Genomic DNA, 25,786 nt, shown 5'->3' with positions numbered 1-25,786 from the left:
ATAAGGCATTTTACAGTGAACAGTAGCAGGCCTTGCATTTGTAGTGTTGCACATTCACCATCTCTGTCTAATTCTAAGACCTCACCACTTCACCTAAACTGTCTTATGCACTTGCTGCTATTTTTCATCCTCTCCAGTCTCAGAGGCCACAAGGTCACATGTTTTTTCCAGGGCTCTTCATTCCTTAATGGTATTTTATATTCGTTATAGAAAAAAGAAGTTGTACTGTCTTTCATCTATTCTCTTTGCTTTGCATGTCTTTAAAAATAGAAATATTGTTAATGGGGGAAACTTAGAAGATAATTTTAGATCACCTTGTTTATTATTCCTTTGTGTGGTGCAAGCAGCTAATTCAGGGTCTCGTTCATGCTAAGCCAGTGATGCACTACTGAATTATACTCTGAGCCCCATGAAGAATAGCTTTAAGCCCAGGATTCCTGAAATATAGTCCCAAAGTAGCAGCACTTGTCTCATCTGGGGATATGACAGGATTACAGATTCCCAGGTTCACACCAAAATCAATGAAACACAGTTCTGGAGACAGGACCTAGAAACAGGTTTTTTTTTTTTTTTTTTTTTTTTTTAAGGTTCAAGATCAAGTAAGCAAATCATTCCCTGAAAGAAACAGTCTTGTTCTGATGCCTACTGGTGCCCAGCACACCTGTACCTACATTTGGGCTTTCAGGTGGTCAAGAGGGTCAATTTCTTGGCTTCCCTCATAGACGCTGGTTTCAGTGGACACACAAACACACCTTATCCATTATCTCTGCTGTTATTTATCCTCTGCCTCTGCCTAGTTCACAGGGCTAGGCCAGCAGAGATTGCTTTGTGTGTTCCACATGTCTGTCTGGCTTTTGTTGCACTATATACCAAAGTGCAGACAGCGTTTCTTTTTGGTTGATTAATGTTCAATTTGAGGTCTATTATGAACCTCCAGGCTTTAATTACTACACCATTACCCAGTCGATTCCTTGCCATTTTATATTTATGGCCTTTATTATGCCTTGGTATGTGCAACTGCCTAATTCTATTCTAAATGCATTTTACCTCATTAACTGGACTCTATTCCATTTTTCTCATTTGTCCAGATTGTTATTTATCTCAGTTCCATGTGTGTATTTTCTGCTTTTGCTTTTTCACCAATCTGACCTCTCGTGAATTCTCCTCCTCTTTCTTTCCTGGCCTTCATCATTTTCTATTGCCCTCAGATATAGCCCCTAGACCTTCTGAACAATCTGTACTGGGAATTCTCCATCCTGGCTGTCAGTTGTTCTTACTCTAACCTTTTGAGTTTCAGCTCCTGACATTGTAGGTTTTATCCATAGACTTTCAGTTCTATACAGCTGCCTTGTAAATTTTAAATAGCAAATTGGGGCTCAGCGAAGTTTTGTTTTGTTATTATCTTTGTCCTTAGGACTAAACTGCTAAAAAAAAATACTTTTAAATAATCTCTTAAATGTTCTTCTAATAGTCCCTTTTCCCAGCAGTGTCTTAGAAAGATTTTATTTTCCCAATGTAGATTTTCTTGGGTTCTAGTGTAGTCCAGTGGCATGGAATCTCATGGGCACCAAGCAGCACCTGTGTTAAATTAGGTTACCAGAAGATTCTGGCATGCATTGAAGTCTATGAACCACTGTTCTAAAGACATGCTATAAGATCTTGAAGAGCACCATCTAAGTCAGAGACAGTGTTTACAGCACCCAGTCCTTGCTTTTTGCTGTAGAGTTGTTAATAGTGCATACAGCAGCTATTTGTTGCTTCCTGTTATCTTTCGAGTCCACTTTGCCCTTGAGCCATAAGACTGTTTCAGAGACACAAGTGTTAGCCACCTGGGATATAAGCTCCTGTGGTTGCTGCAGCATTATAGTCACCATGGCCACCATCCACATCTCTGTGGAAGCTTTTGTGGTAGACATTTCCACTTCATTTTTACATGAGAAAGCAGATGAGAAATATACACAATGTTAGAAATAGACTATGTCAGAAGTTATCCCTGGATTGTTTCCATCCAGGCCACAATTCCTAGTGGGTTAATCCCTTTCCCAAACAGGGCTGCTTAGTATTTCCTATTTCAAGTTGATTAGTGTGGCCTTGGAAAACTTGAACATCTCTTTGTGTGTGTACTCATCTGTAAATTAGGGTGGTGTCAAAATTCAGTTATTTATCCTGTGAATGAAAGGAGGTAATAAGAGCAATGCTCTTAGAACAAGGCCTGGGAGATAAGCTCTATCGTGGATGGTGGATACTTATCTTTTGTTGCTGTCTTGCCTAAATTATCAAGGCTTTTATTTTATTTTTTTCCTGTTATGTGTATTTTCTCTGGAGCCTCACTCCCCTCACCTGCAGATCTGGTGGCCTGGTTGGCTAGCAGGCAAAGGCTCTGACTTGTAGTGTGCTTGTTTGCATGAATACCTTCTATAATTCCAGAACTCTTGTTGCCCAATTAAAACCATTCTTTTAGGACTTTGGTATGTTTATTTAATCCCATGGACTTGCTTAAGATTCATGCTCACAATTAGTCTTTTGTTCAGTCTTCTTGAGATGGCCTTGTGCTCTTCTCCGGCTTTTGGGGGGCCAATCATCATTTCAGTGGAGAGGGGAGGAAAAGTATTCTTGCCTGGCTGACAACTGTCTTCAAAAGGAGACAAAGTTGCTTCTTCTCGGCCCTTATAGGAATCTAGTGTTGGAGATATAATCAAACATTTTCCAGAGTTTCTGTTGATCCTGTTGTTAATGCAGAAAGACCCTTGTGTTGGGGCATGTGAAATCTGATTGCTACAAATCACGATTTTAATTTACTTCTTGGTTTATTATGGGGTGAGACAGGGACTTCCGTTTCTAGGCAGAAGATGAGTTTTACAGTTTGTGTGCTGTTTTCATGTCGTTAAGTGTTCTAAGAGTGAATGTTTCAGAGTGGCTCTCCATAATTAGTATTAGGATCTCAATGCTAGAGCAGGATGAGGGGAATTGTTCTGGGATTCCTTTTTCATCTTGGTATTGTTCCACATTGAATCACTGGGTGGATTTCTACTTAAGCAGGGCATATGATTTCCCAGCCTGTACTTCCCAGTGTAAGTTGGTAAGAACGCAACCAGACCTCTAGACCCATTATATGAAAAGAACAAGAAGGCTTCTGGCTTGCTTTCATGTGTCCCCACAGGTCTCTCACTGGGGAGGTGATCTTTTACAGTTATGGTTTTAGTTTAGTTGCTGGTAAAAAAAAAAAAAAAAATGTTGCATAAATGTTGGCCAAGGGCCACAGAGGGATCAGAAGGCAGAGTGCCATAGAGACAAAATGAACCCTGGCTCCGGGTACTTTGCTTCCAAATGTCACTTCACAGGCACAACAGGCCCATGAAGTGGTTGTTTTGGGAGATTTGTAGACTTTGGAGGTGCAGTGTCTTGTGCAAATCACCATGCGTAAGTAGCAGCTCCATTGCCCTGGACCCTTTCTCTTTGAAGAGAGCAGAATTGGACCCTCCACACTGTCCTCAGGGCCAGTGAAAGCAGCACCATGTCTTCTCACACCCTCACTTAAGAGTTAAAGCAACAGAAAGTAGATTGAGAGTGGGAGAAAAACCTCCAGTGTTGATAGGGACATTAACAGCCAAAGAGCTAGATAGCTCCCAGACTGGCCCCCAGAACTACTGAGTGGATTGTACTTAGCAATGGGCAATGGAAAGTGGAAGTAATGTATCAGAGACAGCACATTGAGTGCTCATCAGCAAAGGGCATGCAGAGTAGTTCTGTCTGTCAGAAATGTACACCTGCTGGGTACTGAACATTCAGTACCTTTAGTCAGGCCCAATCCAATGGATTCCCAATCTGTGACAGCCAGAAAAACCAGCGTTTCTGAGCATGCCATGGGGATGTAGGATGTACGGAAACTTGTGGGGGCCACAGCAATTTAGTGAGAAATGTCTAATTTATTTTAGGAGTTTTGGGTTTTCTAGAGCTACTTTATGGAGACACAGGGAAACACACACACACACACACACACACACACACACACACACACACACACACACACACACACACACACACCTTCCCTGGGCCAAACTGGGCTAAGTCCATTGACTTTCATGGCAGGTGTGTGAAGTCAGTATGTACTCTTAATGGGGCTGGGAGAGATTTGGTAATGGAAGAGTAAAAAGAGAAAAATTGTTGTTTGAGATAGTTTCTAACTGTGTAGCCCAGGAAAGCTTTGAACTCAAAATACTCCTACCTAAGGCTCTTGAATGCTGGGATTACAGACATCTTGTACTACCATATCCAGATAACAGTTTAAAAATTTTAACTCCAAGCTGGACAGAGACTTGCTATGACCTGAGAACTCAGTTTCTTGTTGCTATCCCAACAGTCTTGAGAGGATAATATTAGCTAATACATTCTTCAGTCCTGTGGGCATGATGGGGATCAGTTGATAGACAACAGGTAAAGACAATATGTGAACTACAAAATATTATATATTATATAAAATCCATTTAATGTTACACAGGTTTCTGGTATTCTTATTTTGTAAAGCATACAGATGGTTATAACTTCTTTTGGTTTGTGACATATTCTAAGATAGTCAATAATATTGATTTTCCCTCACACAGGGTTTCTCTGTATAGTCCTGGCTAGAACTTCCTCTATAGACTAGGCTAGCTTTGAACTTAGAGATTTACCTGCCTCTGACTCCCAAGTTCTGGGATGAAAGGTCTGTGCCACCATACCTAGCTGACATGTCCTTAGCGATTGATATGAGGAACCCAAGCCTATTGTGGGTAGTGCCAAACCAGGGCTGATGGGCTTTGCTGCTGTAAGAAGCAAGCCACAAGGAACAAGCCAGTAAGTAGCACCCCTCCATGGCCTCTGCATCTGTTCCTGCATCCAAGGTCCTGTGCTCTTCAAGTTCTTGTCTTAACTTCTTTGATGATGAACTGTAATAAGGAAGAAAAAGCCAAATAAACCCTTTCCTCCCCATGGTGTTGCGTCATAGAAATAGAAACCCAACTAAGACTCAGTTCCAGAATATAATATAGCAATAACAGAGAAAATAAAGACTAAAGAGTATGCATTGATGTTTCTAAATGGAGCCTCTCTTACTGGCTCAGGCATACATGACTTATTTCAAAATATTGAAGTTGGATATAGTTACATAAATGTGTTTAGAAAGTAAAAGCTACTTCTCTGTAGGACCGCTTACTATGATAAAACCTCATTAGTAATAGTTGAAGTAATAATTTTTAAACTATTCCTGTAAAATTTTCCACTTTAACACTTGAACAAGGAACATTAAATACTGTGCCTGCCTTGACTGCAAGAATCAGGAATGCGGGTTTGTTTTTCCTTGGGCAGGTAAATTTGAGAAGATAGATGATGCATTAAAAAATAAAGAGAAGGGCTTCTCCCAGTGATTTACATATTGATTACTTAAATTACTACTTAATTTAGTGCCTGCTAATAAACTGTGCCTTGGAAATGTTTCCTGAACATTTATTGGCTGCGGTAATTCTACCTAGTGTATGCGGATCACATCCTCATTAAATATTGATGCACTCATGAAATGTTAATAGAATGTTAATGTGAAATACAAGGGAATGTGCTCACTGGGAGCCTGGAGCTGGATGTGAACTACCTATCTCTGGCTTTGCTTTATGTCCTGTCTTCTTGCTGTTTTCTTCAGTTTGTTTCCTCATTATCAGGAGATTCACATTTCTCTCTGATCTGCTGTCTCAGATACAATTTTTTAAAAAGAGAAACAAGGTTTTATGATTGATGGGAAAGCAGATGTTCTCCCTTCCTGCTTTTTCAACCTGGAATTTCTGCTCTGAACCAGAAAGAAGTCTGTTCAAAGAAGTTGGGGGGGGGGCATAAGGTCTGAGGATACTGTTCACAGCATACCCTGGCCAGGAGCTAGGGCTTCAAGGACTCGATTACCCTGTCTAAAAAAAACCCCTACTCTGGGTGTCCACATCACTGCACTCTTGGTAATGACCTTGTGTGCAGTGATAAGTCAGCCTTTGTCTCCCTCCTTTCAGATTCCCTCCACCTCTTTCATCCTCTTGCCTGAGTCTCCCCTGATGTCTGGGTTTCAGTGGGCACTCTGTTGGGTTCTTCCTTAAAGGCTCCAGGCTCCTTAACTCAGTAGAGCAGACAGTGAGGTGTACCTGATATACACCTATTCACTTCAAGGGGCTGTGACCTCCATCCCTCTATGTGGGATATTTTCCTACTTACAGACTCAGCCCAGCAGGGTCTTGATCCTCCTCTGACTCTCAAGGACCAGGGAAACATGCTTGGCCTTGACCTACTGACACAGACTTCCAGACGTTTCTTTCTTCATACCATGTGTGGTGGATTGGAGCTTCATCCTATCTTTTCATCTTTCTCTTCATCTCAGAGTACATGCACAGTAAAGTCAGGCACTTTTCTACCTTGTTCCTTACTTGGAGATGTCCAACAATCTTCCTGGTAGCTCATAGTTGCTCAATTAATATTGTTGGTTAAATTCATAAAATACTATCCCTGCCACCAAAGAATTCACAGTCTAGAATGGTGCCTTAGTCTGTTTTGTGCTATTGTAACAAAATGTCTGAGGATGAGTAATTCTCTAAAAGAAATACATTTATTTTGGCTCACAGTTCTGGAACCAAAAGGCCAAGGCTCCATGTATGGTGATGGCCTTTTTGTTGTCAATAGTCCTGAGATGTGCAGGGCATACAGTATGGCAACAGACAAGAAGAGCGCGTGTAACAAGTACGGTTTTTCTACCCACCGCCAGGTCTGGTCCCACTGCCGCGCCAGCCCCAAATAACACACAGAGACTCTGTATTTGATACAATGCTGTTGGCCTGGTTACTTGTTTCTTATCGGCAAGCTCTGCCTTAATTATTAACCCATTTCTGCTGATCTATGTATTTATCTTACCGGGGAGCCGGCAGCATACTGCTTTCTCCACACTCTCTATCTTGGCTCCTCCCTACTACTTCCTATTTCCTCCTTGTCTCCTAGTCCCTCCTATCTCCCTTTCCTATGGCCAACAGTGCTTTATTATTAACCAGTATGAGAAACATATATACATAATGGCATCTCCCATCATCTCCTCTTTTCTGTTTAAATAAAAAGAAGGGTTTTAACCTTAACATAGCAAAATATATAACACATCAGTTATCAAATAAGAATCACAGTTAACAATTAGTCCATTAACATTTAGCAAGATTAAAAGAAACTATTCTATCATCTATCCTATATTTGTGAGTCCAAAGTCCTATATGTAACTTATCTGTAAGCCTAACTAAGGAAAACTAAAACCATAACTATCTGTCTTCAACTCCTTCAAAGACCACAGAAGGATAATATATAAACTCTAGAAATGACAGAGACAACTCACTGCCTGGTCACCCGAAGTTCTTTTGTAATCTTCCATCTTCAGCCCATAGGCCATAGTGTGTCTGGCAGACTCTTCAGCAAAGCAGGAGACTTTAAACTGTGTTTTTGTATTGGCAGTTTGTCTGTTACTTTTTTTTGTGTCCTGCAGACTGTCTGGCAGACTCTTTCATGAAGCAGAAACTCTATAGCAATGTCCATCTTGAATCAGTAATCACTTTTCTGTGGGTCCTGCATGTCCAGTTTATATAGCACAAAGTCAAACTGTCCGGACAAGAGCAGTATCTTGTCCAAATGGCTAGTCTTGCCATATTGGAAGTAAACTCCATAACGTCTTTCTTTAATGTCCATCTTCCTTTCTGACGCAGGTGGTGTTACCAGGAGCATTTATGTCTCATTGTCAAGTAAAACCCTAAACCATTTTAAATGCCATATTCTGTAGGTCTTTGAAAGGTTTGAAGAATTCCTATCTATCTTAAATACATCTTGTGTATCTTGAAAACCCTAACTAAACTCTAAGCTTTGACTATCATAGGTAATTATCTATAATCTGTACTACATTATACTTTACATTTCTAAATGAGCTATACAAACAAGAGGAGAAATATACATATGACAAAATTGACCTTAAATTGTATCAATAAATGAAAATCCATTCCAAAACAAACTATGCATATCTATACCATAATTCCCTTTTTACCTTTAAAAAGATATTGGCTATGATCCTTAACCATTTATAACCAAGTCCATTTAAATGAAAACAAACATTTATAAACAATATTTGGGAATTTGGGCGTAGTTCTTTCCAAACTACTTCCTGCTGGTAAAGGGCGCTGTCATGGGGGAATCCTAAGAAGTTGCAGAAATCTTGGCTGTAGTCTGCGAGGCTGCTTTGTCCAAGCTGTTTTGAATGTTGGATCACCAGCGACTCTGTTTCAGGGGGCCTGGCTTGATAAAACCACATTAGTCTGGAAGGAATCCACAGCTTTTCATTTTCTGTGGAAACAAAAATAGAAATCCTTTTCCCCAGTAACTTGTCCTTCAACTTAAATGTTGGAGTCAAAGCATTTTTAAAATATATAAATTGAATTAATCCAGCAGCATTTCATCAGTTGTTGTTATTTTCTCAGCAGTCAAACAATGCAGAGACAACACAATAGCATACAGTAATCAGATTCTCTCTGAGCTTTTCATCTTTACGTGGCTTTATTATTACTCTGTTTATTTTATTTTTATTTTTTTTTTTATTTTTGACATAGGGTTTCACTGTGTAACTCTTATCTGTCCTGGAATTTACTCGGCATACCAGGTTTACTTTGCAAATCACAGAGATCTGCTTGCCTCTGTCTCTTGAGTGCTGGGATTAAAGGCATGTGCCACTACACCCAGTTTTTCTTTGTTTTTTTAAACCTATTTTATTTTTTTCCATGTCTCCTTATTTTAAAACACACTGTAAACCTTTAGATTCTTAATATGAATCTGTCTTTACTGTAAATTTTTATCTTTATCTGGCCACAAGTCTTTATCTGTTAAACAACAACATTGTTAAAATGAAAGTCTTTTGTTGTTTCTGCCGCGGTTTATAAAAGATGGCGGCGGCTATTTTACCACCAGCACTGAAAGCTGCGCTCACTGCCTTTGTCTGTGCTGCAGTCTAGCAAGCATGCTGCCAGCATGGAAATGTGGTCACTGCCATTGCCAACTCTGATACACACCAATAAATTGTTAGCTGTGCTTTTTAAAAGCCTTGAGGTTTTTTTGCCCCTATGCTGAGTCAGGAACCTTCCCTTAAAGGAGCCGTGCAAATATCTGCTTGTCTCTAGCAAGCAGAGTCCAACAGAGAAAAATGCTGCTACCAAGAAACCTTGCTTGTCTCTGTTCTTTTGTTTCTAAAATCCTTTTTTTAAGCTTTTGTTAAATTTTAAGTATAAGTTCTTGGCCATGTTCGGCGCCATTTGTAAGGAATACGGTTTTTCCGCCCACCGCGCCAGCCCCAAATAACACACAGAGACTCTGTATTAGATATTATACTGTTGGCCAGTTACTACTTTCTTATCGGCTAGCTCTGTCTTAAGTATTAACCCATTTGTGTTAATCTATGTATTTCCATGTGGTCTTCTTACCCGGAGCCGGCTGCCGCATACAGCTCTCTCCAGACTCTCCATCTTGGCTCCTCCTTACTACCTCCTCTTCCTCCTTGTCTCCTAGTCCCTCCTATCTTCCTTTCCTATTGGCCAACAGTGCTTTATTATTAACCAGTATGAGAAACATATATACATAATGGCATCTCCCATCAAGCGCGCATGCACACACACACACACACACACACACACACACACACCTACCTATACCACCTCTAGTATCTGTTTTGTCTGATGACCTGTCTCTCTTCTTCCCATCTGTTCTTCCCACCTCCTTTATCAAACTACCAGTATTTAGTCCTGATGATCTGATGACCTGATCTGGTCCAGATCATCCATCACAGGTGGCACCCCTAAATACCAGTCGTAATCCCTCTTAATCCCTCACAGTGGAGATTAAATTTCAGCACAGCCTGGGTTGGGGCAGGGCAGATGCACACACTCAAAAGACTGTCTCCCAACTGTAATAGAGGAGAAACTGAAACACACACTGCACAGCATCCTTGTAGATGCTCCTGGGAGGCCAGCATGCAAAGAGGGATGTCAGATAAGGGGATAGGGGTCTGGCTTTACAGGGGAAGAGTTTGAACACTAGCTTCAGATATGTATAATGTGTTTCTGTGTGTGTGTAATGTAAGCAGCTTCCTCAAGTATTATTGCTTTTGTTGACATACGACTTTGGACTTTATTTACTTTGGAGAGCTGGTGTGTTATGTTTTTGTCCTATCTATGTGAAAAATGGTTCCCTTAGGTTTAAGTAGTGAGATCATTTTTGAGCTAGCTATAGGAGACAGGAGAATTTCTTATGAAAAGCTGAATTTTCAGAAGATGGACTGAGAGGCCAAACTCTGCAGGGAAGATCTCCTATCTGAAAAATAGGAGACCTGGGATTCACAGAGGCTCCCTCTAAGTTTACTTTCACTAGAATGTATGTAATTCCTGAACTCATACCCCACAGATGCTGTCAGCATGGGTAGGCCAGCTTTCCCTAGTACATTAGTTACTTTTCTTGTCACTGTGACTTACCTACTGTCTGACTGAAAGAAGCGAAGGAAAGATAGCTTTATATTCTGGCTTATGGGAGCACAGGTGTCAGGCAACCATTGGGTCAGAGGGTGTGGCAAAGCAAAGTGGTCACATTATAGCAGATTAGAAGAGAAGAAAAATATATGGAAGCATCCAAGGGAAGATATAGCCCACATCTAAACTCCCAGTAACCTGCTTCATGCAGGTAGAACACATATCCTCCATTTCACCACCTCTGAAAATACTGTCTTCTTATGGCTCTGTCAAGGAATCTACCCATTGATTAGATCAGAGCCTTGTGATGTAATATGTAAGGAGTCTTTGTCCCACTAGGCAGCTCCCAAATAATGACACCAAGACTTATTAATTATGAAGCCTTGACCTTTAGCTTAGGCTTGTTTTCAACTAGCTCTTATAACTTAGTCCATATTTTTATTAATATACATTCTACCAGGTATCTTTTACCTTTGTCCTGCCTGCATCCCACTTGTTTGGCATCTCCCTGGCATCTCTCATGAGCTTAGATTTTTTTTTTTTTTTTTTTTTTTTCTTACTGCCTGGAAGCCTCACTTATCTCTCCTGCCTAATTATTTCAAGAGACACATTTTTACAGTATAAGTAAATATTCTGCAACATTTCCCTCTTTTGTCTGATTAAAAAGGGAAGGTTTTAACTCTATCATAGTAAAACTATATTCAATAAGAACAATTACTAAATAAGGATTGCATGCACAATGTCGAGTCTATTTGTGTTTGGCAAATTTGGAAAAATTACTCTATTATCTATTCTATCTTGATAAATTCAACATTTTATACCTAAACCATTCTTTGTATTATAACTCATATTACTATGTTAAAAATATCCTTTTAAGCCTTAGATAAGCAACTTAAGCTTTTATGATTTTCAATCTTATAAACTTTACATCTCTTTTGTAAGTTTTTTTTTCTTTCTAAATTTTGTAGCCATGAAAACTGTAAAACTATAGCTATCTATTCTTTGATCCCATCAGATACTTATAACTATCTATTCTTTGATCCCATCAGATACTTGAGAAGGATATAATATTATCCAAGTAAACCAGAAATGCAAAGCAAGCAACTTCTAACACTATAGAAATGACAGAAACCATTGGCTGCCTGAACAGTCATCTAGGGTTCCTCTGAGACATTTGGGCTTTCATCTCCAGCCTACAAGCTTAGAATATCTGATAGACTTTTCTGTGAAGCAGGGATTTTGTGGGACTGTGCTACTTTGTCTTGGCAAAGTTCAGCAGTCACCTTCTTTTGTGTCTTCCTTGTCCAATTTGTACAGCATATTGTCAGCAGTCAAGGTAAGGGCAGTTTTTTTGCCCAGTGACTAGGTTGGCCACATTAAAAGAAAACTCCATATGGAGGTTTGGCATTGGATGCTCTTTATCCTTTTATGTACTGGATTGGTGCTGTTGCAAGCAGACATGTCTCACTGTTGTGAAAAGCCGTATGTTAATAAAACTTCTTAAATACCATATTCTGTAGGTCTCTGAAGTGTTTTAAGACTACGTTTATATCTAAACTATATCTCTGTTTGACCTTGAAAACATACCTAACATGGCCACAAATTTGCTTGTTACAGAGAGCTAACTACTAACCTGCATTTCTTATCATCCTTAATAGCTTTCAAGGATAAGAACTTGACATTTTTTAATGACCTGCATAGATACAATACATTAAACAATAGTAGAAACATAGTAGAGCATGTTCTAATAAAAATAATGTTAAATTTGTATCAATATACAAAAATGCATACCAATGTAAGGAGTACGGGTTTTTCGCCTGCTGCCTGGTCTTGTCCCACCGCAGCGCCAGCCCCAAATAACGCACAGAGACTCTGTATTTGATACAATGCTATTGGTCAGGTACGTGTTTCTTATCGGCGAGCTCTGTCTTAAGTATTAACCCATTTCTGCTGATCTATGTATTTCTCTTACCGGGAAGCCGGCAGGCATAGTGCTTTCTCCCGACTCTCCATCTTGGCTCTTCCTTACTACTTCCTCTTTCCTCCTTGTCTCCTAGTCCCGCCTATCTTCCTTTCCTATTGGCCAACAGTGCTTTATTCATTAACCAGTATGAGAAACATACACAGAATGACATCTCCCATCATACCAATGTAAAATATTTGAGACTAGTGTTTGTTTTAAAAGTAGACTCAACAGTCTACCCCTTTTATCCCATCATTTCTATACTAACCCCCCCCCCCCGCTTTTCCCTTCAGAAAGAGATCACTGAACCTAATCTCCTTTGTTTAATTTTAGCCCTGACCATGACCAATAAAAACTTGTAACTAACCACCCTAAATGATGATAAAAATTCATAATCCATTGAATGAACAAAACTGCCTACCCCATTTCTTAGGATTGTGCATCTCATGTTCTATAAACTGCTTCCTGTTGTCTGAGAGTGACAGCATCTCTAGGGGCACTGAGAAAATTAAGATAATGGTCAAGTCCTGGGAGATTTACCTGTCATTTGTTGTCTAGTCTGTGTATGATGGAAAAGTGTAGGGCTTGTCTGAAGTCCTGGCTGGAGTAGTGCATGAGGCAGGACCATCTCAGCTACCGGCTTTCAAGTTGTTCTGGATGCAGACTTTTGAGGAAACTGCAACAGAGCCACAGAGCCATTCTAAGAGGCTGGGTCTTCTGGGGTCCTTTTGTTCTAAAGACCCACAAACATAGGTAACATATATATCTGCATTAACACAAGTATGGAATGTGTGGTGTCTACAAGCCAGCTAAAGACAATTTTTTGTTGTTGTTGTTTGTGAACAGGCAAAAGACATCTGATAACTTTATAAGTTTGTTTGGCCTTTATAAACAAACCTCTATTCATGCCATATGAATGGATGACATGTAATAATAAGTTATGATGACTGTAGCCAAGAAGGTTCATCATGTCGTATCCAGTCTCTGAGCTCTTCGAATGCAAAGGGATCAGCCTATACATCACCTGACTTGTAGGGTTTTTTGTTTTGTTTTGTTTTTTAGGGTTTTTGGGGAGTGGGATTTTTCCCTCGTGTCTGTAGCCATGATCATCAGAAGGTCTCTATCAATCAAATCTGTTCTTTATTAACTGTGAAATAATCCATAACTTTTCATCTCCTGTGGAAACAAAAGCATAACCTCTCCCACAACGCAACATATTTCTTGACTTCTAGTTTTGAAGCCAAGCATATAGGCTGGTTTAAATCAGTAGTCCCTTCTATAATCTATAGTTTCTCAGCAGCTGCCATTTGCTTATCAACATTCAAAAAATTCAAAGTCAACAAAGCACTATATAGAATACATATGGCATCTATATTTTCCATCCTTATGTGGCTTATTTTATTACTTTACTCCTTCTTTAAAGACTTTATTATTTTTAAACTATTTGTTTGTATGACTGTCTGTACCCATATTTTACTGTATCTGTTTAAAGGTTTTTTTCAGTTTTTACTGTGCACTCACAGCCATCTCTAACCATGTGAGACAAGCCTTAAATCTGCTGCATGGCACTGACTGTCTCAAGCCTTCTGTGGAAGGGAACTTAGTCTCTGTAAGCTGCAACACATCAGAGAGACTGCAGGACTAGGAAGCCTTGTCTGGATCCGTGTTTGGAACTTTAAAAAACAAAAATTTAGGTTCTATGTGCAAATTCATGTTTCCACATTGGGCACCAGTAATCATTTCTGGAAATGCCTTTGCAGACACACTCAGAGTTGTGTGCCACTCAGTGCAGATGGTTTATAATCCAATCCAGTTGGCAAGAAAAATAATTCATTTAGTTGGGGAGGTCTCCTGGAAGTACTCTGGTTGGCCCACTTCACCTGTTCCTCAGACATAGTTTAGTGAGACCATGCAAAAATAAGGAACTTTTAGCAGGAAATACGCCATGGAAATGTTGGAATTGAAGTTGCATAGGGTTGCTGTTCCTAAGGAATAGAGATGGCCTGGAAGAAAAGGGTGATGTCCTGTCACTTAAGTAGTAAATCTGTATTGTTTCAGCTTGTAAAACTCTTCACAGGTACCTTTGCAGAAATGAAAACCAACAAGCCAAGCAAAACATCTTCCTAAAGGTCAGAGGGTTTTAGAGGCTTGAGAAATATCAAAGTTTTAGGTGCCATATTCACTATGTTCTATTTTTTTTCTTCTTTTTTATTTTATTTAATTTTATATAACAAAGTCCAATTAAATGAAAACAAACATTTATACACAATTTTTGGGAATTTGGGCGTCATTCTTTCCAAACTACTTCCTGCTGGTAAGGGGCGCTGTCTCGGGGGGATTCGAAGAAGATTCAGATATCCTGGCTGTAGTCTGTAGGGCTGTTTTGTCCAGCTGTTTTGAATGTAGGATTAGCTTGTACTCTATTTCAGGCGGTCTGGCGTGATCAAACCACATTAGTCTGGAAGGAATCCACATCTTTTCATTTTCTGTGGAAACAAAAATAGAAATCCTTTTCCCCAGTAACTTGTCCTTCAACTTAAATTTTGGAGTCAAAGCATTTTTTTTAATTTAATTTATTGTTTTACATGTCGATCCCAGTTCCCTCTCCCTCCCCCCTTCCTCCCTCCCAGCCCTCCCTCCCTCCTTTCCTCCCTTTTACCCTCTATTTAGTCAAGGCCCAAAATAGTCACTGGTTGAAGATGACCCACAGTCTTGGTGATTGTTTTTGTGTCTTTTTGGAGTGAGATGTCTTGATGTGTTCAGTCATAGAACTCCTTCTTTGACCACTTTCCTCTTTACACAGATTGTGCTTGAGAACAGCAGCCGAGAGGATAAGCATGAATGTCCCTTTGGCCGTAGCAGCATAGAACTGACCAAGATGTTATGTGAGATCCTGAAAGTGGGCGAGCTGCGTAAGTACTAGTTTATATGCCCTGTAGGTATAAAGTTTGGCAGATACTCAGCTTCCAAGATTGAGATCTCACCTATGTAATGAATTTCCAGAGTGCTGATAATTTCATAGGCCTTTACCGTAACTCCATTCTCTGTCTCAGGTTTCCTGTGTGTATGTTTCTACATGTTTACTCTGTATAGAAACATTAAAGGCTACAGGAAGAGAATTCGGCAGGTATTGTGGCAGTTTCCAATATTCTAAAAATGAGTACATATTACAACTGACTCACTGTTGGTTAGATAAAAGATATGTTGTGGATTTCTTTCTTGTATTCTAGTTTTAAGCCTTCTCATAGACCATTTCCTTTACTTTCTTTTGAAACAATTTTTCTCTATAAAGAAAAATTGCATACTTTAATGAAATTCTCTTGCTTCCATTGTTTCAGTTGTGGGGAATATTTGCTCTAAAATGAAAGAATTATTGGAGAAAATGAGTATCTGAAATTGAAATATTGGCTGGAGATGTGCTTTAGACCCCCTTTTTTTTCTCCTTACTTACATTACTAAATATATGAGAGGACATCCAGGAAAAGAGATAATATTGTCCTTGCCTGTTGGTGTACTCTAGCTTTAACATGAATGTGGATGTGACTAAATCTGCTTCTACTGTCCTTACCAATGTCAGGTCTCCTTCAAGAAACCAGTTCTCACATCTTCTATTATCCACAGAACTCACACACACACAGACGAGTCCTTCCTCTTAGGCTTAATAACACTAATGCTAGGGAAGACTGTATCAGGAAAATGTTGGGTGGGGGGGTATGTGGTTCTATTGTGAAAAGCACAGATATGTGATCACTTGCTTTTAATGGTGCAGAGTAAGTAGTTAATAGGAAGGAGGAGCCTGGCGATTAAATTGAAAAGGGGATTATGTTTTATTTACATTTGAGAGCAAGATATAGGTACTGTTGAAAATTTAGGAATAAAAAAAGAAAGAAAGAAAGAAAACAAAACTAAGATATCGAGCTGTTGGATTAAGCAAGAACCAATCATCTTTCATTGGCTGCCAGTTGGGTGAAGAAGCTGATATTGTCATGGAACTGCTGAGGAAGTTCATTGCCTGTGAGGCCCTAGCATTGCAGAGTTGCATTAGGACTGGGGCAGCCTACCCAGGGGAGTCTGTTAATTTGTGCTCTGCACTGAGTGTTGAGATTTCAGCACACAAGGATCCCTGATGTAGGTTGTTTGCCTCTTCCCTAATGGAGGTTGTTGTCTTTGGTACCATTTACTGCTTGTTCAGCTTAACTGTGTAAGTGTTAAGTCAAACAACCTCATGGAATCTCTCCATCTGATAAAAATTTAGTGTTTATTTCAGTTTCATGGAGGGAACTGTTTAAAGTTTACTAAAAAGGCTATCTGAATCTTTCCGTTTCTAGAAAATTTAGAGGCACCTGGTTTTCAGTGTTCAAGTTACTGAACTGCATTGCCTCTTTGCACCCAACTTCCCATCTCCCCAGTACCATGTGTTGGCATCTTGCTCTCATCTTGAGGGAAACAGAAGGAATATTCTTGTGCTGTGATGTTCACTGTACCACTTTCTGTTCATCTCCTTTGCCCTGATGGCATTGCCTGCCAGAAAAGTGGCATGGTGCCAGGTGAAGAGATGTAAAGGAGCTATATTCTATCTAAATTACTCAGCAGAGTCATTGTGTTCTTTTAGCCATCCCCGTTCCCTATAATAGAACACCTAGAGTGGTAGCATTTGGGGGTAAAGATCTAAGTACTGTCTTCACTTTGTAATGTCAGTGTGATGGGCCTGTTAGAGGGATAATACTCAACCTGAAGGGACTAGCTTGGGAGGCATAGTTAGATTCTGGAGTGGGTTGTAAACAGGGCAGATGTGGACCTGGCCTGACCTGATCTGGTCTTCTGGTCAGTGGGGCCATCCTGGTAAAGGAAAGTAACTGAGGTGAGAGGAGTCTGAGGCTGCAGCCATCTAGCAAGTTTTCATTCTGTGTTTGTGACTGAGGTTGAGTTTGAGGACTTAAAAGGTACTTCTAGTCTTTGGCAGTGTAGATTTGATCTTGCCATAATGTTCATAATAATGATGGGACCTCACTACTGGACCGAGATAAGAGGGTAGAGATGAAGGCAAATAGCCCATGGACCTGGCAGAGTGTTGCAACTGCTCTTCTCCCAACTCCCAGCTTTCTATGAAGAAAAGTCCTTGGCTTTCTTTACAGGTAACTCTGCAGGTGCTTGAGCTGCCTCTGCATGGAGGCTGTACTTACATGCCAGAGTGGTGGTATTGTCCCTTCACCTCAGATAAGGATACTGTATCTATTTGCTCAGTAAAAATCTACTGAACATTTATAATGTTTTACATTGTGCAGCTATAGGTGAAGCAGATAGGGCCTCTCTTCCCAGGAACTTTCAGAATTTCTTAAACTTCATAAAGTGAAAAGATGAGCTGAGGCAGATGACTTATCCTCTGATTTTAAATTTATTATGTTTTTAAAATAACACCTATTTGTGATACAGAGCAATTTTCCAATGTTTTGATAGTTTCAAGTTTAACTTTCCAATTTGACCTCCTGCTAGCCATCATCTGCAAGGGCCATTCTGGGCACCTTTCAAGGCTTATAGAGTGTTTTCACTTCTCTGAAGTGAAACATGCCCAACTGAATTGTTTTCTGCTCATAAAATATGAAAGGACAGCTGCACTCTGATTGAATGCTAGACATCAAATGATAAAACACCCCATGGTAAGAGGAAAATTGCTTTTTAAAATGGATTGCCTTTTGCCCAGTGCCATATTAAATAAGTTACCAATATGAAAAACAAATTTGAATGCACCCTTATGTTGAAGGAGATACCTATTTTTCTTCTAAGGCAAATTAGTTTCACATGCAAATTCATCTTCTTTTGCTTAATTTGCTTTTTTCCCCCCATTCTCACTCCTAAGTTCACAGTTCTGAATGCTTCTTAGATTTGTGTGAATAATTGACCTTGAAAACTATGGTCAGTTTAACTCTGTTAACTAATTCTGAGAGCAAAAGAAATCTAATGAATGGGGGCAAAAGGATGTATACAAACAGACAGATGCAATTTTCTAGAAATTATTTATCCATATGTTTAATTTTAGGTCTCTTGAGGAAATCTAGTTTGGAAGTGCCAATTATAATTTTGTATCTAAAGCAAACATGTTAAATTACAGATACCAAATATATGTGTACATTTTTTTAGGTTTCTTAAGTATGCACATACACTATTCTGCTTGCTAGTTATTGGGATGTCAAGAGGCAAATATTATCTCCAATAGTATGGCTTAAAATAACATCTGTTTCTATTCTCAGAACACTTTATCCAGGTTATTTAACTGAAGTCTGTTACAACCAAGATCAATAATATATGTTTACTAATGAAGGAGGTCCTGTTCTTATGACATGTCCAGGATACTGGGCAGAAAGATAGGAAAAGAGAATAGTGGCATTTGGAGGTCTGAGGAAATCAACTTGGAACACAGCTCAATCCCTTTTTGGGTGTCTTAGCATACTTCTCCATTATTTTGAACTTCTGATTCCTTATCTATAAAATAATACCTGTTATGCAGGTTTTGGAGCTTAAATGAACTAATGAACATTGCTTTAGTTGAAACACCAGTAGGATTCTTCTTGTTTCTTTGCAAGTGGCCCAGTCTTGATTTCCATAAGGAAAGTGAAGGTTACATGAGTGGGGAATGGTGTTTCTACTTTAGTGGGAGCGGGTACAATGACTTTGTTTTTTCACTCTACGTAGTTAGCTCTCCACATACACAGAATCTGGATCCATTGAACCATCCTATTATGGCTTTAAATTATTTGGAAAATAAATTTCATCCATTCTGAACAGGCATAAACATTTACCTTCTCATTGTTCTCTAATACAACACTGACTACTTATGCACCATTTACATGTGTTAATTACTGTAGGCGGTCTAGAATGCATTTCAAGTATATGGGCAGTTATGCATAGGTCATATCCAAACAGTGCATGATTTTATGTAAGGCACTTGAGCATTCTTGGATTTGTGTTTCTAAGGAATATGAGTTTGCAAATGTGAGGATCATAAGAACTAAGTGTAATATAGTAGAACTCCAAGAATATAGACAGATAGGTCTTGCTAGGGGGATGGTACATATGACTGCTGAAAATCCCAGCAAGAAGAAACTATAGGTGGAAATTCTGAGGGTTCAGAGAAAATACTGCCCCTAAAAATGTTAGTCTGATATCAGCAAAACACTATGGAGGGAAAAGCAAATGTGAAATCGTATTTGTCATCCTGAGGGATTTGTCCTGACCATACAGGCCATGGAACCTAAAAGAAGGACTTCAATATGCAAAATGGTGTTGTTGTCATGGACATTGCCTTCAAGGATTTGATTGTTTCCTGGGTGTGAGAACTCTTAAGAATGATAATGTATAAATCCAGGAACAGTGCCAAGCTGACACACAACAAGCCTCAACCTGATAATGCAGCACTGAGGATAATGTTAGCTACAGCCAGTAGATCTCCCAGCTAATAAATGAGGGCAGAGTCAGTCAGGTCCCAGGACTGATTAACCTCTCAGAGGTACCCTCAAGAATCCTACTTCCTTCCATCCCTATGCTGTTGATAGCAGGATGGTGGCTCCTTTCACACAGTGGCTGGCTGTTTTCCTGAGGGTCACTTCTCTGTGTGTTAACATGTTTCTAGAAGTCATCCTACAAACTACTTTGATGCATCAATGGCAAACATCTTGGCCTCTTCCAACCTAGATGTTGAAACAGGGAATGGGCCTGGCCCAGGTCAGACCAGTCATTGTTGCTAATTAGACTGGAAGCACAGCAAGCCTCCCCTTTGTGTGTTACTACCAGATGCTCACCATAGCCAAGAGCACCAGAGTTCTGTTCTGATGGAGAAATAATGACTTGGAACCCTTTCTGTCCTTGTATTTGAAAAGGCTTTTCTGCATTTTTCTTACTGATGCAGAAAACTCCAACAAATTATGGTCAGATTACTGCCCTGTTTCGTCTTCACTAGAAATTGAGTAAATGCACTAAGGATTTTTTTTTTTTGTGGCAATATTAAAGGTTGCAGAAAAATGGAAATTGCAGTTTGATTATAATGTGTTTCTTTTTCATCACCAGGATACAAGGACTGGGGCTCTACTATGTTATAGTCATGTTAGCAAATAGATATTCCTGTTTCTGTAAAATGCTTCTGTATTTCAGGCCAGATGTGTTTCAAAGAGCAGAATGGACACATTGGTGATGAAAGGCTTCATTATTCCCCCAGTTTTGCTATGTCTACCTCTTTAACCACTTACAGTTAGATCAAATAATGACTTCTGTTTAGAAAAATTAACGAGGAAGAGACTTACATCACACCATGAAAATAATGATCACTTCCAGACTTTGTCTTTCAGGGAAATATTTATTATAACGCTCCAGCGGTGCTGAGTGCAGCACCTTGCTCCATTTATCACCTAGACACTTCTGCTTTAGCAAGTAAAAATAACACACTGAGCGTGTGGAAGAACTCTTCGGCATGCAGCAGCAATTAGAACAGGCACTTAACTCTGGGACATTGGTGTTTGCGAATGTTGAGAACTACAATCCATCATTTTCATTCTTAGTCACAATATTCTAGTTGGAGAAAGGACAAGAAAATTAGATTTTAGCAATTAAATCTATTAAGGGCATGTTCCCACTCCTAATACTAGCTTGAGCTCTTAACCCTTAGAAAGCTGAAGATTCTCAGATCTTGTTTCTGCCTAGAATTTTTGTATTGCATTTGACTTTCTTATGCAATTTCAACCTTCAGAATGAAAAGGAAAAACAAAATAAATATTTTTAAATTCAAATTTGTCTTGAGAAAATTACCTGTAGTTTGGTCCATGGGGAGTTTGAGATGTTTTTTACAATAATTATACAAGTCATGACAGGATTTATAAAGGTATCACTACAAGAACTTTATTCTAGAATCTGGCATTCATAGTCCACATCCCTGAGTAGGCATGGATGATGTGTAGAGTTCTGTTAAGGTGGTTCACTTCTTTTTTACTCCCTGTCCCCCATCTGTGACATGAGTTCGTCATCACCCCCTCCACAGACACAATCATTTGATAACTGGGCAGGGGACTGTGACAGGAAGGTCTCTGTGGATGGGGAAGTACACACAGGCAGGGGTGACCTGCATCTGGTTGTACTCAGACTCTGAGACGCTGAGTTGCTGAGATGTATGTAACAACAGAGCTAGCTCTTCTGCACAGTCTAGGTTTCATAACTTTCTCCTCTGTGGTTTGTTCATGTTTGTGAAGGCAATATCCTAGGGGTTTCTGAAATTACAATAAAATGTTTATTCTCATAAGACTCGATTGTGAAGAAAAATTAAACTTGACAGTTAAAAAGACATTGCATCCAGAATATTTTCATTATAAATAAAGGAACATACTTTATTTTATCCTAGGCTTTTTATTGGCACTTCCATTTTATGCTTTCTGTGAAATGATATGTAAACTGGAAGCATTAGGGTCTGTTCCCATTGCCTGCTTGACTGGATCTCAGATTGCTATGTGAACCTGCCCTTTTACCCAGGCTTGTAGGGAAGAGAGATACAGGCTTGTTGAAAAAGCTTGGCCTCCTGCTGTCTGCTCCTGCTCTGTAGAAAGCCTTCTCTAGATGCATCTCTAGCATCAGATGTGTTCCACTCTCCTGGTCCTCTCTTCCATCTCAAACACTGGTAACATTTTGTCTTTGTCTCCTTTGTTATACTTCTGAATTCCTGTTAATGCTTGTTTTGTTTTTGTTTGCTTTTTCTTTGTCGTCAATTTTCCTTGCAAGTTGAAACTTGCAAGATTTAAAAGATTTAAAGATTTTTTAAAAAAACTAACGCCCATTAATAAATAAAATGAACCGAAAGTACTGATGATTTTTCTTTGCAAAGTGCATGTTATAGAAGCCTTTGTATGTACCTCTAGTGGACACTGGATTTGATTCTGAATTTCATTTGTAAGGGTATGAGTGTGTTTGTATATCTAATTTTATAAAGAGAACAGTGCACCATTTCATAGGAATAAGCTCCATAGAAATCCAAACACTAATTTTATTTAATGTTAAACTTTTTTGACATTTAATATCAGGTATGAAAGATATTGAAATAGGACTACTTTCTCTCTTACTGTCTCTTTTTCTCTTTGTCTGTCTGTCTGTCTCTGTGTGTGTGTTTGTGTGTAATCCCAAGAACAACCTCAGGTATTATTTTTCAGGGGATCATCTTCCTGTTTTATTTTCTAAGGTTTATTTATTTTTGTTTTCTGTACAAGCATATTTTGCCTCCATATATGTATATATACCATGTGTATGCTCATGGTTGCTAGAAAAGAGAGTCAGATACCCTAGAATTAGAATTATGGACAGTTTTGACCTATTATTTGGGTACTGGAAACCCAACCTGGGTCCTCTACTAGAGGAACCAGTGGGCTCACATGCTGACCCATCTCTCTACCCGTTTTGCTTTTGAAACAAGGTCTCTCACCATCCTGACATGAACCAAGCAAACTGGGATGACGGATCAGTAAGCCCCTGGGCTCGGCCCATCCCTGCCTCCCCAGCTCTGGAATTGCAGGCTTGCTCCATCACTCCTGGCTTTTTTGTTACGTGGGTTCTGAGCTTGTAAGTCAGGCACTCCTGTTTGCAAGGCAAGGGCTTTACCAACTGAGCCATCTCTGTAGCCCCAGAATCATCTTCTTATCATAAAAAGCTGCTATAAAACAGCCAATTAGCATTGTATTTACAACTGAAAAAGGTTTTAAGAACCAAAACTGGATGCAATAAGATGCTGACATTCATTATATTATTTTACTTGGTCAGGAGAACACAACAGAGGTAGAGTTCATTGATAGGAACAGTGTTTTAAATTATGCATAACAAGGCTTTTTATCTAGAACTTCCTGCAGAACCCAAGTCAAAGCTATTAGAGCTGAACTAAATTAGTGAGTAGATGCTGGAGAAACAAACTTGGTAGCTTTTCTGTATGCCACTGATGATTAGGTCATTATAAAATAGAAGGAAAGATTGTAGTAGAGGTGGCAATGGAAATCATCCCAATGGGAAAGTACCTTAGAAGAGTAAAGGAAACTATAAGACTCTACTAAAAAATAAACAAGCAGACACTTTATTTCGCGTAGGAAAATATTAAGATGTGAAAAGCGGGTGAGTTGTCCCAAATCAGTGTGCTGGCTCATATCTTATCCTGCAGTAAGTAGCAATGGGAATCAGTGTAAAAATGTCAAAAAATGATTGAAGCATTCATTTGCAAGAAAAAGGCCAAAATTGATAATGAAAACTTGACAAAGAATAATGATTTAAAAAGATTAGTAAATAATTTTGCATTAATTTTCCTCCAAGCCCGTGAAGCTCTAGTCAAAGCTTTTACATCAGAATACCTAAGACCAGGTAATGTGTAAAGAATGGATGCACTTCTTTCAGTTCTAAAATTTTTGAAGTTCAAAATCAAGGGGCCACATCTGGCACAGGCTTCCCTGTGACTTCAGCCTGGATTCGAAAGTGGAAGAGACAGGAGAGCTGCATGGGACAGGTGGGGTGTGTGAAAGAAGGGGCAGAGCTCAACCTTTTCCAGGACCTGCTAAGTAACCACCGACTCCCAGGTAAAGGTATGAGTGAGAAATCACCTATAAAAGTTGTCACCTTTGGAAATTATCGCATTGCGATCCAGTTTCCAATAAGTGAGCCTCAGAGACACAGCCAGACTATAGACCTTTTACCCAGACTCACAAAATACAAGTTTTAGTTGTTTGCTACAATTAGCATTTGTGTCCTCTCTCTCTCTCTCCCCCTCCCTCCCTCCTCTCATCTCTCTCACACATACCACATACCTAATGATTAGATTATGAAAAATATGTTTCTTATGGTCAGCACCCCCAAAAAAGTTTTCAAAATGCATGGAGAAAAAGTAAAATAAACAAACTACTCAAAGGCTGGGAATGCAGACACAAGACTCTAGGTTCAGCATATAGACCCTCCACAAAAGGAAGCAAACTGATGAACATCTTCAAATTGAACTTGATTCTGGCCTTTGTCTGTGAGGGATTATTCAGCCTGGCAAGCCCAAAAGGCCTTGAGGAGGAAGAAGGAGGGAGTCATGGGAGACTGTGGCTGAAGAGGCATCTCAGTGTTCTGCTGTAACTTGTACTGACTAGGGAGGTTGGAGAAAGGCTTCCTGACTCCTGTGGACCAGAGTTTCCTCTCAGGGCCCTTCTTTTGACCAATGTAAACCACCTTTACTTCTAAACTGTCCTACCTCTGAGGGTGTGGCTTACCCAAAGTCCATGGTTATACACATGAGCAGCTTTGTGGCTTCTTAATGAAAGGGAAACATAAAATAAATGAAATACATAAAATTAATAGCTTTCAGTCCTCAAAGAGGCTGTTTACATCAATATTGTCATAATGTTCCATCTACAGAATGTATCAGTATTATTGTTACTCCAAAAGGTGGTATTGTCAAATCCTTCTTTTTCTGGCCTCAGAGATGCCAGCTGACTCATTTCCCCAAGCATAGAGCTCCGATCTTTGGCTTGCTTGCTTGCTTATTTTTTTCCAGAGCAGGAGGCACCATTCCAGCTTTTATTGTAGGATCACCTAGAACAGACCATAATCTCCAAGTCTGAATTCTAAAAGTTACATTAACATTAAAGGGAACATAGAAAAAAAATATAGAGCAAAGTTTAAGCATAAAGCTGAGAGGGTCCAATATATTACACACACAAACACACACACACACACACACACACACACACACACACACACACACACAAAGTAAAACTAAAGAAATAGCCTGAAATGATGACAAATACTAATACATAAAGTTTCTAAAGCCCCCCTCCTCAAAACCAGACCACAACAGAAAGGAAATATGCTTACAGTGAAAGTCTGTGGCACTCCTGAAGTTCTGTGCCCACAGGGAGTCCACAAGGCTTGGGGGAACCACAGTGGAAAGAGCTCTAAAAGGACTTTTATTCTCCACTCTGAGCCTGCAACCTCAGGGCTTAGAGATCTGCCTTGGGTGAGGTAGATTAGAAGTTACTTTTTAAAAGATTGTTATCTATCTATAGGCTGATTTCTATAAGGTAGAGAATTCCCTGAGGTCAACACTAAGCACAAGTTATCTGTATTGAAACGTTAAGCATTTACAAATGAGAAAGCAAAGACACAGAAAAGTAAGGCAAACAAGGTAGATGGGGACAGACAGACCTTAGTTGTCAGCTCTGTGTCGCCTGCTATGTGCAGTGGTATGAGCCAGTTTCCCGTTCTTCTTGATTGCCCTTTGCTCCTTACGGACTGTAAACTCCTT

General features: G+C 39.5%; 1 protein-coding gene across 4 annotated transcripts in view; it reads left to right on the top strand.

Moving 5' to 3' along the window:
• Elmo1 (engulfment and cell motility 1) overlaps nucleotides 1-25,786 on the top strand; it is a 526,201-nt gene that overhangs the window by 293,384 nt on the left and 207,031 nt on the right. For all 4 annotated transcript variants that reach the window (XM_051194660.1, XM_051194662.1, XM_051194659.1 and 1 more), the window contains one exon: nucleotides 15,302-15,410. In XM_051194660.1, the coding sequence (XP_051050617.1) occupies nucleotides 15,302-15,410 (109 nt within the window). The remainder of the gene's footprint in view (nucleotides 1-15,301; nucleotides 15,411-25,786) is intronic.

The sequence above is a fragment of the Phodopus roborovskii genome, unplaced genomic scaffold, assembly GCF_943737965.1.
Source record: "Phodopus roborovskii unplaced genomic scaffold, PHOROB, whole genome shotgun sequence".
Classification (NCBI taxonomy): domain Eukaryota; kingdom Metazoa; phylum Chordata; class Mammalia; order Rodentia; family Cricetidae; genus Phodopus; species Phodopus roborovskii.
Note: the sequence above shows the minus strand (reverse complement) of the source record. Positions and strands in the feature narration are given on the sequence as shown.